The sequence below is a fragment of the Ochlerotatus camptorhynchus genome, unplaced genomic scaffold, assembly GCF_037179485.1.
Source record: "Ochlerotatus camptorhynchus isolate MF236.1 unplaced genomic scaffold, CSIRO-AGI_Acam_v1.1 ptg000324l, whole genome shotgun sequence".
In the NCBI taxonomy this organism is placed as follows: Eukaryota; Metazoa; Arthropoda; class Insecta; order Diptera; family Culicidae; genus Ochlerotatus; species Ochlerotatus camptorhynchus.
Genome location: NW_027040812.1, coordinates 4,062,720 through 4,076,617, shown reverse-complemented (window position 1 = coordinate 4,076,617; position 13,898 = coordinate 4,062,720). Strand labels below are relative to the sequence as shown.

The 13,898-nt window shown below is 37.3% G+C and overlaps 1 protein-coding gene across 1 annotated transcript in view; it reads left to right on the top strand.

Moving 5' to 3' along the window:
- Nucleotides 1-13,898, top strand: part of LOC135708004 (beta-1,4-glucuronyltransferase 1) — a 106,179-nt gene that overhangs the window by 45,993 nt on the left and 46,288 nt on the right. Inside the window, exon 3 of the mRNA XM_065229940.1 lies at nt 12,404-12,557. Within this exon, the coding sequence (XP_065086012.1) occupies nt 12,404-12,557 (154 nt within the window). The remainder of the gene's footprint in view (nt 1-12,403; nt 12,558-13,898) is intronic.

The window sequence follows — 13,898 nt, the reverse complement described above, 5'->3', positions numbered from 1 at the left end:
TCAGAATTTCAACTATCGCGTAAAATCCCCCTTCATTTAATTTTGAGCTATACATAGCATAAACAGCGAAATCGTTTGCAAGCTTGTATGCAATATTGCTAATTTATGCGGTATTGCGCTTACATTTACACGAAATATTGCGTAAATTTATGCCAAATCTAGCGTTAATTTTATGTGCGCGATATCTCGCAGAAATTTAAATGAATTTTTCAAACGGTGCATATGCATTCTGGAAAAACTTGCCTTTACAGCAGTCCATTGCATGAACTGTCATTACATTTGTTGTATGAAACATATGCAGAGGATGTAATAAAGACAATCTTACTTTGATGTAAGAGAAATTGGATTTGAGTGTATGGATATTGTGGATTTTAATGTACACACTACGAAAAAGACATGTAAATTTCAGTGCCCTGATACCGACACATGCAAGCGGCCCTGTTGACATAAGAATCAGTTGAAAAGGACGAGAAAATCAATTCAATCAAACGCACTTTTCGTCGAGTTGCATATGTTTCAATTTCAGGACACTTAATTTTACATGCCATGTTTGTTTACGTTCCATGATTTACGTCAAAGCTGAATTACGTCTCGTGTAAAAATAATAAATTCTAAGTGTGTAGCTTTCAATAAGAGTAGAACGTATTTCAAATATTTTTATGTTTTACATTATTTAGTCATGACTTTAATATTGTGGCATATCTTGTTAAAAAATGTAGGTATTGGTTGATGCTGTTATAAAACTTTTATACAACTTAAATAAATTCAAATTGCATACAAGCTCTTACTTGCACAGGTTTCCCTAGCAGCATACTTATCACTGAACAATGTTGGTTACTTGTGTGCATCTTATTTCAGTATTCTTCGGTGCCCTGACTATCTAAATTATCAACCACATAGCTATTTCCTACCGTATCTACTGCAGCCTGCACTCTTGTAATTCATTGGCAACCAATGTGACGAGCTGATCAATGTCATCTTCATTAATGTTTAAAATTTAAAGACTTTCAATGATTTTCATACAGTAGCCAAATGCACTATAAGAAAACCTGCAAAATACAAAGATAAGTACCTCATACGAATTATTGTCAGAAGTAATTATTTAGAATGTCTGTAATTAAATTTATTGTGATATTTTCTTTTGTGGAAAAGTTAGAAGATACTGAGAAGCCAAGCGCCTGTGATCGGAAGGACACATGTGTATGAGAAAATTGAAAAAAAAAAATCATTGGCAACCGGTGGAATAAAAACCCATAAATTCTAAAGACATAAATTGGCAAAGTTGTTCAAGCGGATGGTCAACAGACGACTGAAGCAATTTCTCGAGTCTGGCTGCTTTCTAGACCATCGCCAACGCGCATTCCGGCAAGGCCACGGTACATCCACGTATTTTGCGACGCTAGGAGAGCTCCTCAAGGATGCCAAGGATAATGGTCTCCACACGGAGTTGGTTTCCCTGGACATTGCGAAAGCCGTCAACCGTACATGGATGCCCGCGGTACTGAAGTAACTCGTCAGTTGGGTCTTAGCGGCCATATCATCCATTTCGTCCAAAATTTTCTGACTGGCAGATCCTTCCGAGTCTCGGTAGGTAATACCAAATCCCGCACTTTCTGCGAGGAAACCGGCGTTCCCCAAGGTTCAGTGATCGCTGTCACTTTGTTCCTGGTAGCCATGACCAGTGTCTTCGAGCGGTTACCAGCGAACATCTACATTTTCGTGTACGCAGACGACGTGCTAATCTTTGCTACAGGTCAAACTCCGGGACGAACCAGGATTAGAGCCCAAGCAGGGGTTTCCGCCGTTGCCAGATGGGCCGCTTCGAAAGGTTTTCAGCTGTCTGCTGGAAAGAGCGCTAGGTGCCACGTTTGCCAGTACCGACATCGAGTCTGCGGACCTTCCATAAAGATCGGTAATCAAGCTATCCCATTGAAGAAAACTGTGAAACTGCTGGGGGTTGTCATTGACCGTTCGCTGAGTTTTGACCAGCACCTTCAAGGGGTCAAGGCCAGCTGTCGCAGCAGGATCAACCTCATCCGCACAATCTCCCGCCCCCACCGGGCCAACAACAGAGAAGTACGTTTCCGTGTTGCCCGGGCCATCATAGACAGCCGGCTGATGTATGGACTGGAGCTGACCTGCATCCCTACCGGATAGGCAATACAAATACTCGCTCCGGTTTACAATAGCTACACTCGCATCATCTGCGGTCTCCTACCCTCGATGCCAGCCGATGCCAGATGTTTCGAAGCCGGCACTCTCCCTTTCCGATACCGCATCTACGCAGCCATTGCCAACAAAGCCACTGCATTTTCAGCAAATACTGCCGGAAACGACAGAATCTGCCTCCTCAGCGAGGGGGACAGAGTTCTCCGTACAATCGCCAACGCAGAGCTCCCCCCAGTGGCCAAGATTCACTGGTACGGAGATAAGAGTTGGCAATCTCCCGCACCAAACATCGAGAGCCGGATAAAGGAGAAGTTCAGAGCCAGGGACTATTCCGTTGCCCTTAGGAGACAGGTAGCAGAGCTGACCGGATTGTACCCAAACTACATGTATCGTTACACGGACGAGTCAAGATCTAGAGCTGGAGTCGGAATGGGAATCGCTGGTGACATTTCCCCAACGAGTAGAAGTCTGCCAAAATAATGTTCGGTGTTCTCGGCAGAAGCAGCGGCTATACTTCATGCTGTCACGGTTCCTGCGGATCGCCCAATCCTGATCCTGTCGGACTCCCACAGTGTTATTCAGGCCCTTTCGTTGGAGGTCCCAGTCCACCCATGGATCCAGGGCATCTTGAAGGTTGCGCCACCAAACACTACATACGCATGGATTCCCGGACACTGCGGGATCCCAGGGAACATCGAGGTAGACAACCTAGCCAGGTCAGGCCCATCGGGTCCTCGGTACTCGCACAAGATACCGTTGCAATACTTGAAGAGATAGATCAGTTGCATAGTGCGGACAGCGTGGGCAACGGAATGGTCCAGTGCCAGACTTCCGCATATCAGAAAAATTAAAGGTGACATCGGAAAGTGGAGGGACCTTGCAAACCTGCGAGATCAGAGGATGTTTTTTTTCAGGAAGACCTGTGAATTCTGCCATATTCCTTCGACGGTGGAGCACGTGTGATGCGTATGTCCACAATTCGAGCACCTTCGTTGCCTCCACGGTCTGCCTGCCAGCGTACGGGACACGCTAGCAGACGTGTCCTCAACTCAAGCAGCTGTACTGCGCTTTTTGAAGGCGGCGAAGCTATACTGCAGGATTTAGCACCATCGATTCTTTCGGTCGTCCGGACATACTCTCAGGACGGGGCCCCCAAGGACCTCCTACAGTGGACTTATGTTTTGTTATTGGTTTTATTTATGTTCATTTTATATTTTGTTCTTCTTTTTTTGTAAGATCTGCCTTTTTCGTAAGCTGTTTACTGTGTTATTGTACTGACTGTCAATATGTTTAGCTAAGTAGATTCTAAAAGGTTGAAGTAGCATGATACTCAAGCAATGTGGCTGGGGGACCTCTTTCCAAGGCTTCCCACCCTTTACGGAGATGAACTAGCCTACGGCTAAAAATCTCCTGAATAAATAAAAAAAAGAATCCATAAATTCCACTGAGTACACGGATGCATTACCAATCATACTACGGGTATCGTTATATCGCACGAATGTTTGGCTAATGATCAAGTAGTATTCAAATATGATTCCACTACCGCATGTACCGCTCTAGCTTCTCAGTATCAGTCGATGGTGTATATTTCATACTAAAGGCGGACCGTGATTTAAAGTCCACGGTTGCCGTTCACGAATATAGGAATGGATTTTTTTTACAAGCACACGAATGTGTCCTTCCGATCATGTGTGTTTTGCTTCTCAGTACCTATATTCTAAATTTTCCATAAAATTAAAAATTTGATTGAAAGTTGTTGACCGTAATAAAATGTGATAGGGGAAATGGCTCTAATTTTTGCCTATGGATCTAAGATTGGGCCCATCGCTAAAAATCTGGCATTTATCAATTTTATCTAGTTGAACACGTCATTGGGACGGTACTAAAGGATATTTTTGATAGCTATTGAAAATTTAGTCAATTGCTGAATTTATGTATGGGCCCAAAATAGGGGCATTTAGACCGACATTAGATCCATTTCCCCGATATACAAAAATTAGATTTGCTCCCACGTTAATGTACTCCATGCTTTCATAATAAACCACAGGATCAGTATTTGGAAAACGTTGCTATCTCTTCCACGACATTTGACAGGTAAAGCCGATTTTTGACAAGCTATAAAACCCCAAAACTAAAATACAAACCAGATTTGACTTTGCCCTAGGGCACTTCGAAGATTAAATGTATCCATTAGGAATATTCAAATAAGTCTTAAAAAAAATCATCGTCCATAAAATCAAAACCGTAAAAGAAAACACTGCCAAATCGAAAATCTTCATTTAAAACTCACAAAACGAAGAATGTGTCCAAGGGAGTGTGAGGAAAATGACCCATCTTGAATCACACTTGGCTGCATGGAAAGGAAGCGACGAACAAGACATCCTTACCGCTCGATGCTACTGCCGCCATCAGAGCCCGTGCCAACCAGAAAGGGTCCAACAGCAGCTCCCTTCGGGTAGTAAAGCGAAAAACAATGCACCACTAAAATCTCGCCTGAAAAACTGCGACAGGAAAAAGCATTCTCCCATAAAGTCTACAATTTTATGGCGGGCCTCATTGTTTGGTTTCTCGTCTGCGTTACCACTGTTGTTGCTACTGCTGGTGGTCGTTTGGTTGGTCCACAGGGTCGCTCATTTGGGAGGATGGAGCTGAGGAACGCCATTGACTGTGTTTGTGTGCAGATCGAGTCATCATTTAAAGGCTCTTCTTTCTTTTTCGTTATTTTACGACCGCAGTCTCGTTTTCGCTCATCTATGCTCGGTCCTTAAAAATAGACAGTCAACCCGATCCGAAGTTTGACGTTCTTTATGCTTCGGTGAGAGTATGTGGCTGGGGTCAGAGGGGAAGGTTGTTCAAAGCGATAATTTAGTAGTTCATAAAGTAATAACACTTTGATTTAGGAAAGGGATCACTTGGAATGTATAGGAGCCAGCGAAGGAGAGAATCGTGATTTTTGTGTTCCTGGATTAGACATGTTGGATAGATGTCCAAACAAGGTGGAACAACAATTCAGTGGTTTGATTTTCATTAGTACCCAGTGCATAGTTCCATATTTAGTGCAACTTGTTTTAAAAAAATCAGAAAAAAATAACTACAAGGCGTTGTACGCAATGGTGACTTAGGACTACGTGGTCTTATATAATAAATGTTGTTTGTTAACTGCAGCAGGAGCTTGTGTTTTGTGTAAGAATAGGAATTTGAGCGGGGTTCTCTCTGTTTATGCTCTTTTGTATGACTATGATTGTTCGGAAAAGAACCTTTTGATATGAATTTCTAGTTGGAACATGTTCAGAAATTTAACTCTTTTGGAAAATCTTGGTGGTTCTGAAAAGGGCCGATGGTAGTACAGGCTTAAAGCCTTTGAATGATGATGATGACCAGTAAGCAGCTGGATCAGCAAATCGGACCAGACTATCCCATATTCTTCGTTTCAATGATTGGACACTCGCAAGAATCTCGGCCCCTCTGCTGCTAGACAGGGGTTGAACTGATTGTGCAGGTTGGAAGACCGCAGAATATCATTGTCCACCCAGCTAAAGCTCCCCCCCTTTTTAGTTAAACTCCTTCTCTCAAAAAATTGGTAAATCTTAGCCAATCTTCGTCGAATTTATGATCCTGTTTCACGTCATGGTTCTTCTCTATGCACAATGGTTCACCTTAGAACAAAAGTTGGCCAAAACCTCAAAATTGTTGATAATAGGCAAAAAAACAGTTGAAATAGATGTTTTTTAGCTGTACGAAGAAAAATTGACAATCAAGACGTCACAAAAAGCAGCATAGTAGAACCAACACCAATTTTTTGTTCAGTCTTTTTATGATCGTAAAATTAGGGTGGTCCATACAATTGGTGAATTAAAAATACAAACTTTTTATTATTTGAGATAGACCAAAGCTAGAACACTGTTGTAGAAAATCAATTCAAAGCAACTTTGTTGAAGAGTTCATCAGTTCATGAGCAGGGTTGAAAAAATCATGAAAAAATCACCAGCATTCACTATGAAATGAATTTTTCATCCATAGTGAACTTTGAATTTTAGTGATTTTTTCAGCCCTGTTCATGAGTAATGATTTTTTTTAAACAAGCAGGTTAGGGTGGCCACTAAAATCGGTTTTCTTTGAACATCTTTTCATGCGTTGATTTCACGTAAAAACATTGTTCTGATTACATTTAGAACTTTTGATGACGCATATTTTTGCTCAGGCAACTAGGTTACTAGCTTTTTTGATAAGAAAATTAAAGGCTATTGTCTTCGAAAAAAAATCCTCTTTTCAATTGTCAATATCTCAAAATGGAGTAAACCGATTTTCAAACATTAAACTTCATTGGAAACATCGTTTTTATATAATTTAAAAAAAAAACTACAAGAGCTTTTTTCTGTTTAAAGCATTTAATTTAATTAAAAAAAATGTAATATATTCCAACAAAACAAGTCATACTTTTTCAAATAAAAGAGATAACAACTTAGCAAAAATATACGTCATAAAAAGTTCTTAAAGTGTCTAGTATAAAAATTTCACGAGAAATGAACGTATAAAAAGATATTTAAAGAATGCCGATTGTCTAGGGGCCACCCTAAACTGCTTGTTTAAAAAAATCATAACTCATGAACCATAAGAGATAGATATATGGTGCGTGTGTGTATGTGTTTACGTGTTGGTGTGCTTTGAAAAAGGCATTGTGAAGCTTGCTACAGTATACACCACAGATTATATAACATAGAAACGGATATTTTCCAATGAACACTTTACTTGTTATTCCTAATTTCAACATCTTTCGCAAGGAATCGCAAAACACATTAAGACCTATCTGAAAGCTTACTTTCCTAGCTATCTTTTGGTTACTAAATGATAGTGGGCGGATGTGTGCGTCATATGTTTTGCTTAGTGTAAATGTGAAAAAGTATATTTTTGCTTATTTTTTATTAGAAACTGTCACTAAAAACAGTGCAGACACTCTTTTTTTACCATCCATTTAACGTAAATAAATTCGAGGAACGTTTTTTCTGGAGCAACAAAGTTGATAAACACATTAGTTTTTGCTATATATGAGCAAAACAGTAACAAGAAACATAACGATTTTTATCAAAAAATTGTGGTATCACTAAACTATAAAAACAATTAAAAAATATATAATCAACAGAACTGCACAAATCGTTCAATTTAAGATATTCTTAACATGTAAAAATGATAAAAAATATTGAAATAAAAAAATATTAACTTTAATTTTTGAGGTTTTGGCCAGTCAGAGACCACTGTGCTATATGCCTGTTCAAATAAATTAGTACTTTTATTTATTTTTTTTCTACTAGCGGTTACGCGCTCCAATAATTCAAAATTCGATAAATTTTTAATCAAATAGCGCGAATTTTTTTTACGATTAATCGTTAATCGAATAATTGGACTATTAGGCATCCCTAGAAAAGAGTAAAATGTAATGTTTTTTGGTGGTCCTTCGAAAATACCGAACAGCAAAATTGCAAACAGCAAGTGTAACCCTAGAACCAAAAGTGGTGGAATGCTAGTTTTCATTGCTATGACGACGACTGAATTAAAGATCTTAGAAGCAGAGGGGTGAAAGTCAATTCTCTTCATCGATTTCCTCTTTTGATGACCATGGCTTCACTAACCTATTTCGCTCTATTTCTGCTATGCTATTCAATCATCCAGAACAACAAACGTATCAATGAATGTACCGAGTAATTAACGAAACAGAAAGTCGATGAAGAGAATCGATCAAAATCACTTTCACCCCTGCTTCCAGCTGGTGGATTTGTTAGTTATTCCGATGCTTGTGGACAATGCTAAACATTTACCACTTTTTTAATAGTTTTATGTAAAAAATCAACAGTCAAAAATATTGCTATTGATGCGTGGATATATTTGTGATCTATTGGTGATTTAATTATTGAAATTGGTTCAGGGGCAGCTGAGTTATTAACGTTCAAAATCTTTCATAATTTCGTTACATGTTCCATTTTCGGTTTAAACAAAGTGTACCCCTATATAAAAATCACAGATGTAGTCCTACGTCAATAAAAGTGCATATTTTTCACAGGCCAACATCCAGACTCGTGGCTTTTAGTGCGATAACCACTTTCTGAATGCTTCAGTTGTCTTTGACGTTACACGGGCTGGCGATTTTGATTTAATATTCATGTTGGAGATTTGGTTAAAATTTTCATATTAAATGCTGATATATATTCAAAAGCGAATATTTCAATAAAACTAACTGGATGCATGATGCAATCTTCAGCAAAGTTGTTACTCATTAATTGAACTACATGTTTTGAAAAGCTGAATCAAATCGAGAATAAGGAAACTTTTTATTGATCGATAGAGTGTAGGAGTGTAATTTTTCAATGTATTTCATCTAAAATCCCCATACAAAATTCAAACTCAAAGCGCCAGCTTATCCTACAACCAAATGAGCTAAAACTTTCAAAGAATGGTTTTCTCACCTAAAGACACAACTCTAGAGGTTGGCCCGTGCAAAATTAGAACTTTTATTTGTGTGGGCCTGTCTACTGTCTCCACAACCATTACATAAACGTATACATCATAGACAAACTGATACATATTATTGGCTGTACAACATCGTCCACAAGCACTATTACCATCTGTTAACTACACTTTGGAGGGTACTGTGGTTTAAAAATGGTGGTAGTGTTCATACGACAAACTGGAAAGTAGATGTCAATGTGTGCTGCCGATGGCAACACTACCAATTACCAAAAAATAAAATGGTGGAAATAATAAGAAGATAGTGAAAAGCGAATCACACATTATCGAGATGATTTATATGAGAACATACACATACACAACTCCTTTCGATCATGCATGCTTCGTTTCTCAATATTTTCTAATTATCTCCAACACCTGGATCAAGACGATGAAAGTTTTCTCTTAGAAATAATTACTGTTTACACGAGACGTAATGCATGTTGGACTTTAATCAAACAAACATTTCATGTAAAATTAAGTGTTCTCAATCCGAAATATAAGCAACGAGACGAAGATAACGTTTGATTGAATTGGTTTTCTCGTTTCTTTCAACTGATTCTCGAGGAGTTTCTACCTGCGGTAATTTCCGTTCAGTGTCAGTAAGATTACCGAAAATCACTCTGATTACTTTTCAGTTAATTAAAATTACTTTATTACTTTGAAATTACTTTTAATACTCTCATTTACCGAAATTACTACGATTATTTGAATATTTTTAGGAATTACTTTGGATTTACCCAATTATTCAAATATTAACATTTTTTCCAACGATGGAATTGTTAGAGAAATAAGACGACATCCAAGCTCGATTAAAAAAAAATGAGCTGCTTGGCAAAAAACAAAACTGGAATCATGTTAAACTCATATTTCAAACTGAGATTAAAAAAAGTTTCATTGAAAAATCGGAATTTGTAAGATTTAGTGTGTATACTGTACTTCAATAAAGCGAGACTCGTCTGTTGCTTTTGTTTTGATTTGGATTTGTACATTTACGCGCACTGATGTCATGATGTCATAGAGTTTGGTGACGTTCAACGCACGCACACTTGCGGGTGTATCGCCCCGTAAAGTTGTTTATTATTCAACTCTGGCTAAACTAAAAAATGTACGAAATTAGATCGGTGAAAATGACCTTGACAGCGATTTGTTATGTATTTTCCTCGGATTTTCACATATCGCACCAATACAACCGGGCGTAAAAATCTCTATAGATTAAATATTTTATTCGTATTTATATTTCCTTCATTAGGAACTGAAGCCTCATTGCAGTAATCGAAATGAAGCATTTTTTGTAAGAGCGCTAATATGAAAAAGTCGATTCGATTTGGTTGCATGATGTTTCCCCTTATTTTTATTCAGATTTTAATTTTTAATATAAATATTCGATTATGACTAATTCAATAATAAACTAAACCTGAAACAACTAATATCAATAAAATTACACAGAATAATAAAAAAAAAAATGATAATTCCAGAGCACAAATATTTATGGACTTACTCGAATTACTGTTAATTTATCTTTAAAATTTCCAATTATTTCCCAAGCAGTAGGAAATACTGAAAAAACCAACAATTATTTTTATTACGTTGGAATTACAAAGTAATTACAAACTAACTGATTATTTTAATAATTTGTGATAATTTTCGATTATCGATCACCTTAAACAACCTGTACAAACCCCTAGCTGATTCTTATGTCAAAAGGGCCGCTTACATGTGTCGGTCTCAAGGAACCTAAATTTACACGACTTTTTCGTAGTGTATAAATAAGATTTTTTTTTTTAATCTTTAATATAAAGATTTTTAGCCGAAGGCTAGTTCATCTCTAAGAAATAAAAATACCAATCGTTTGAAAGAACAACTCTGGAGAGTGATTCAATTTGCTGTCAGGTTTTATATTTTTCTTCCAAAACTATATATCTCAGAAACTATGCTTTGAACTTATGATGTTTAATCTATCTTGCATGTAAAACAGTCTGAGAAACACGATGGTGCTATAAATCAAATACTTATATCCACAATGGCACATGTGTATTGATGGGTGTGATTTCATACGCAGGTGAAGAAGGTGCCTCTCTGCATATTTGATTATCTTCAATGGATGGCAATCGATGTTCGTCGGTGATTAGCACTGGATTGCGGAACAGAAACCGGCGTCAAATTAAGAAATAATACTTATATCCTTATATACTTATATTCTTGATTTTATGTTTTCTTGCTTCAAAAACAATTTGAAATAGTAACTAGGCGAGAAAAATGAGTTCTTTTCTTCTTAGTAAGAGGAAATTTAAAAAAAATATTGTTTCTCATATTTGTTCTCATTTGTATCTCAATAAATACGCTAATTAATTTTTGCTGACAAGTGTTTCTTTTTTTTTAAGATGGGACCATATTTGGTGCTGTCAAATTGGAAATCTAAATATATTCATTCTGAGAAATTTGCGTTTTTAAACTCAATTATAAAATATGTGGCAGCACTGTACAAACATAGTAAATTCATATTTAGATTTCTCGTCTAATTTTATCATAAAAACACTCTAAATGTTCATTGTTACTTTATTTGTTCCGATAACAGAAAGTAGTACTTTCTTGAAAGCTACGAAAATTAGAAAATACTCCGTTGGATCGAGGGGTGCTTCGATCAGCCCAAAATTTTGGATTCATGGAAGTTAGACCAAAATAAACATATCTTCCAAAGTAGGTCCAAATCGGAAGAGGTCAATTACACTTCTGTATTTTTTCTCGGTCACTTGCCGCGGAATGACCCATTTTCAGTTTTGACAGAATTCTGACAAGTTGAACCAAATATAAGTTGATAGTGGAATTTTAAAATTGACATTGTTGTTAATGGTAGTTTTTTCTCCACGTTTTCTTTGTTATCATTTTTTAGTAAGTTTCCATTACCAGAGGGTTCTCTGTGCGAGCTCCTTGGTGTGGGAGTTAGTGGAGGGTAAAACATAAGGTGACGATAGGGTCTCTTCCGTTCATTTTGGTTCTAAAAATGTTTTATGAAATTATAAAATAAATATGACTTTATGATGATATTTTGTTTGTCTAAGCAACAATAAAAAATGTGAAGTTCATTTTTGACACATAATACCTGCCGTTTGCCCATGTACAGGCGTTTAAGAGACAAGCGAGCTAGCGACTTTGGGAGTCACTAAATGGTGATCATTAAATGATCTTTATTTTTTTTTTGAGAGGGGGTAAAACCACTTCGTCCATTATTTGAACTTTTGTGGTAGCCCTATTTGCTGTTTGTATCATGTAAGCCGACCACTATTCAACTTTTCTGGCTAATTGCCTGGACACACCTTTTTCCAGTCCGGTAAAATAGGGTTAACAACCCTATTTCCGGCCTATTAAGCACAACCCTCTTTTTCAATCTAGCGTAGTTTAGCACCCTCATAAGCCCAAAATTGCTACTTGGGTAGTGATTTATAAAAATTTCTATGCAAACTTCAAACAAATTTGGCGACCTCTAATCCTTTATCCATGTCTACCATTGTCCAACAGGCTCATATTTTGGGATTATGAGTCAAGCTGGATTGTGACTTATTGGAATTAAAATACTTTTTTTTTAAATAAAGCACCCTACTGTATGCGCGAGTACAGAGTATTCTTTTCATCTCCTCACTTTGCTTACACTGAAGAGAATATCCATTCTGGATAGATTTTGTAAATTTTTATTGTTTTCATAAATTTTATTTGTTTTTTGTTTTTTTAATTACAGATGGCAAGCAGACGTTTCGGAAAGTGAAGTTACACGAGTTTCTCACAATGTGACAAACTTCGAGTTCTTGTACGAACCATTCTACGTGGCACCCGACACGGTGCCACCACACGACGAGCGGTTCCTAGGCTATGGATATACCAGGAATACTCAGGTAGGATATATGTTATAATTCACTTTTACACTTATATCAAGAAAATACCATTTCAACAGACCTCATTACAACTGTGACTCTCTCGAATGATTTTTTTTTTCTCCATTTTACATTCCCATTGAGCTGTACTCCCCACTGGACACTCGTCACATTATGACAACTCATTTCATTGGACTCATCCTGCCATTGTCGTTTTCCCCCTCTGCTAGACGGGGGATGAAAAGGAGTGGCGCGAAAAATTTGCATACTAATGAAAATTATTAGCTTGACTACCCATTCTCTCGGTACTTCTATGACGAGGGCTACACTGCCGACATCCATATCATCCGACGACCAACGTGGCGACGCGAGCGCACAGTGGTTTAATAGGGCAAAAACGTGCGTTTTATCAATTACCCGAAAACTGTTTATTTTTGACGCATAGTGTCTTCAGAGAAGTTTGTGGTCATGGTATGCTCGTTCGTTTGGACTTAACGGTTTCATGATTTATCAACGGAGGAAGGAGATGAAAAGGATTTTTTTTTTTATGTTAAAGACATTAACTCACTATCTTTTTCAGTTTTTAAGATATGCATGGTTTTTGAATGGAGACTTCTAAAAATCAACATTTTGCCAATAACTTTTCTTGTATTAATTTGCTGTCATTGAAATGTTCTAAACACTCAGAATCATAAAGATATTCCACTTTGTCCTTGAAAGTATGTTTCTATCTTTTATATTTTATACCAAAATAAGAACTAATTCGCTGATAATTCTAGATAGGGATGGAATTAGGCCATAACAGCCTTTGTAAACGATGACTTCTCTCGTTGATTTCTCGGAATTAAAGACACGCCTACACAAATCAACATATCCATCGGGTAGGAGAAGTCTTCCTCTACTCGATGGAAATGTCGATTTTCCAGGGAGAGCCATGACTTCCGAGAAATCATCGAGAGCTGTTACGCCCTAATTCCAGCTCTATCTAGAATTCATTTATAATCCTTAGTTTTCAATAGTTTATATGCACCAATATACAAATTGTGAAAACATAAGAACGTATATGAGAAAGCAAAATAAAATTTTAATTTGTTAACATAAAAATTCCACTTTGCTCAAATTCGCCCAGATTTTAAACTTAGATTGGAAAAAACCATACTCGAAGATTCGACTTGTGTGCAAAAAGTTATGGATCATTTAAAGATCAGCATTTAGTGACTCCCAAAGCCGCTAGCTCGCTATATGGGTAAGTGGTTGATAAAATTTACACAGCAATCGGCTCGATTGGCGGTTGTTCCTTATGGCTTGTCCTAACTAACTTAACCTCAGATATGGGCAATATTTGGGCAAGGAAATATTTTT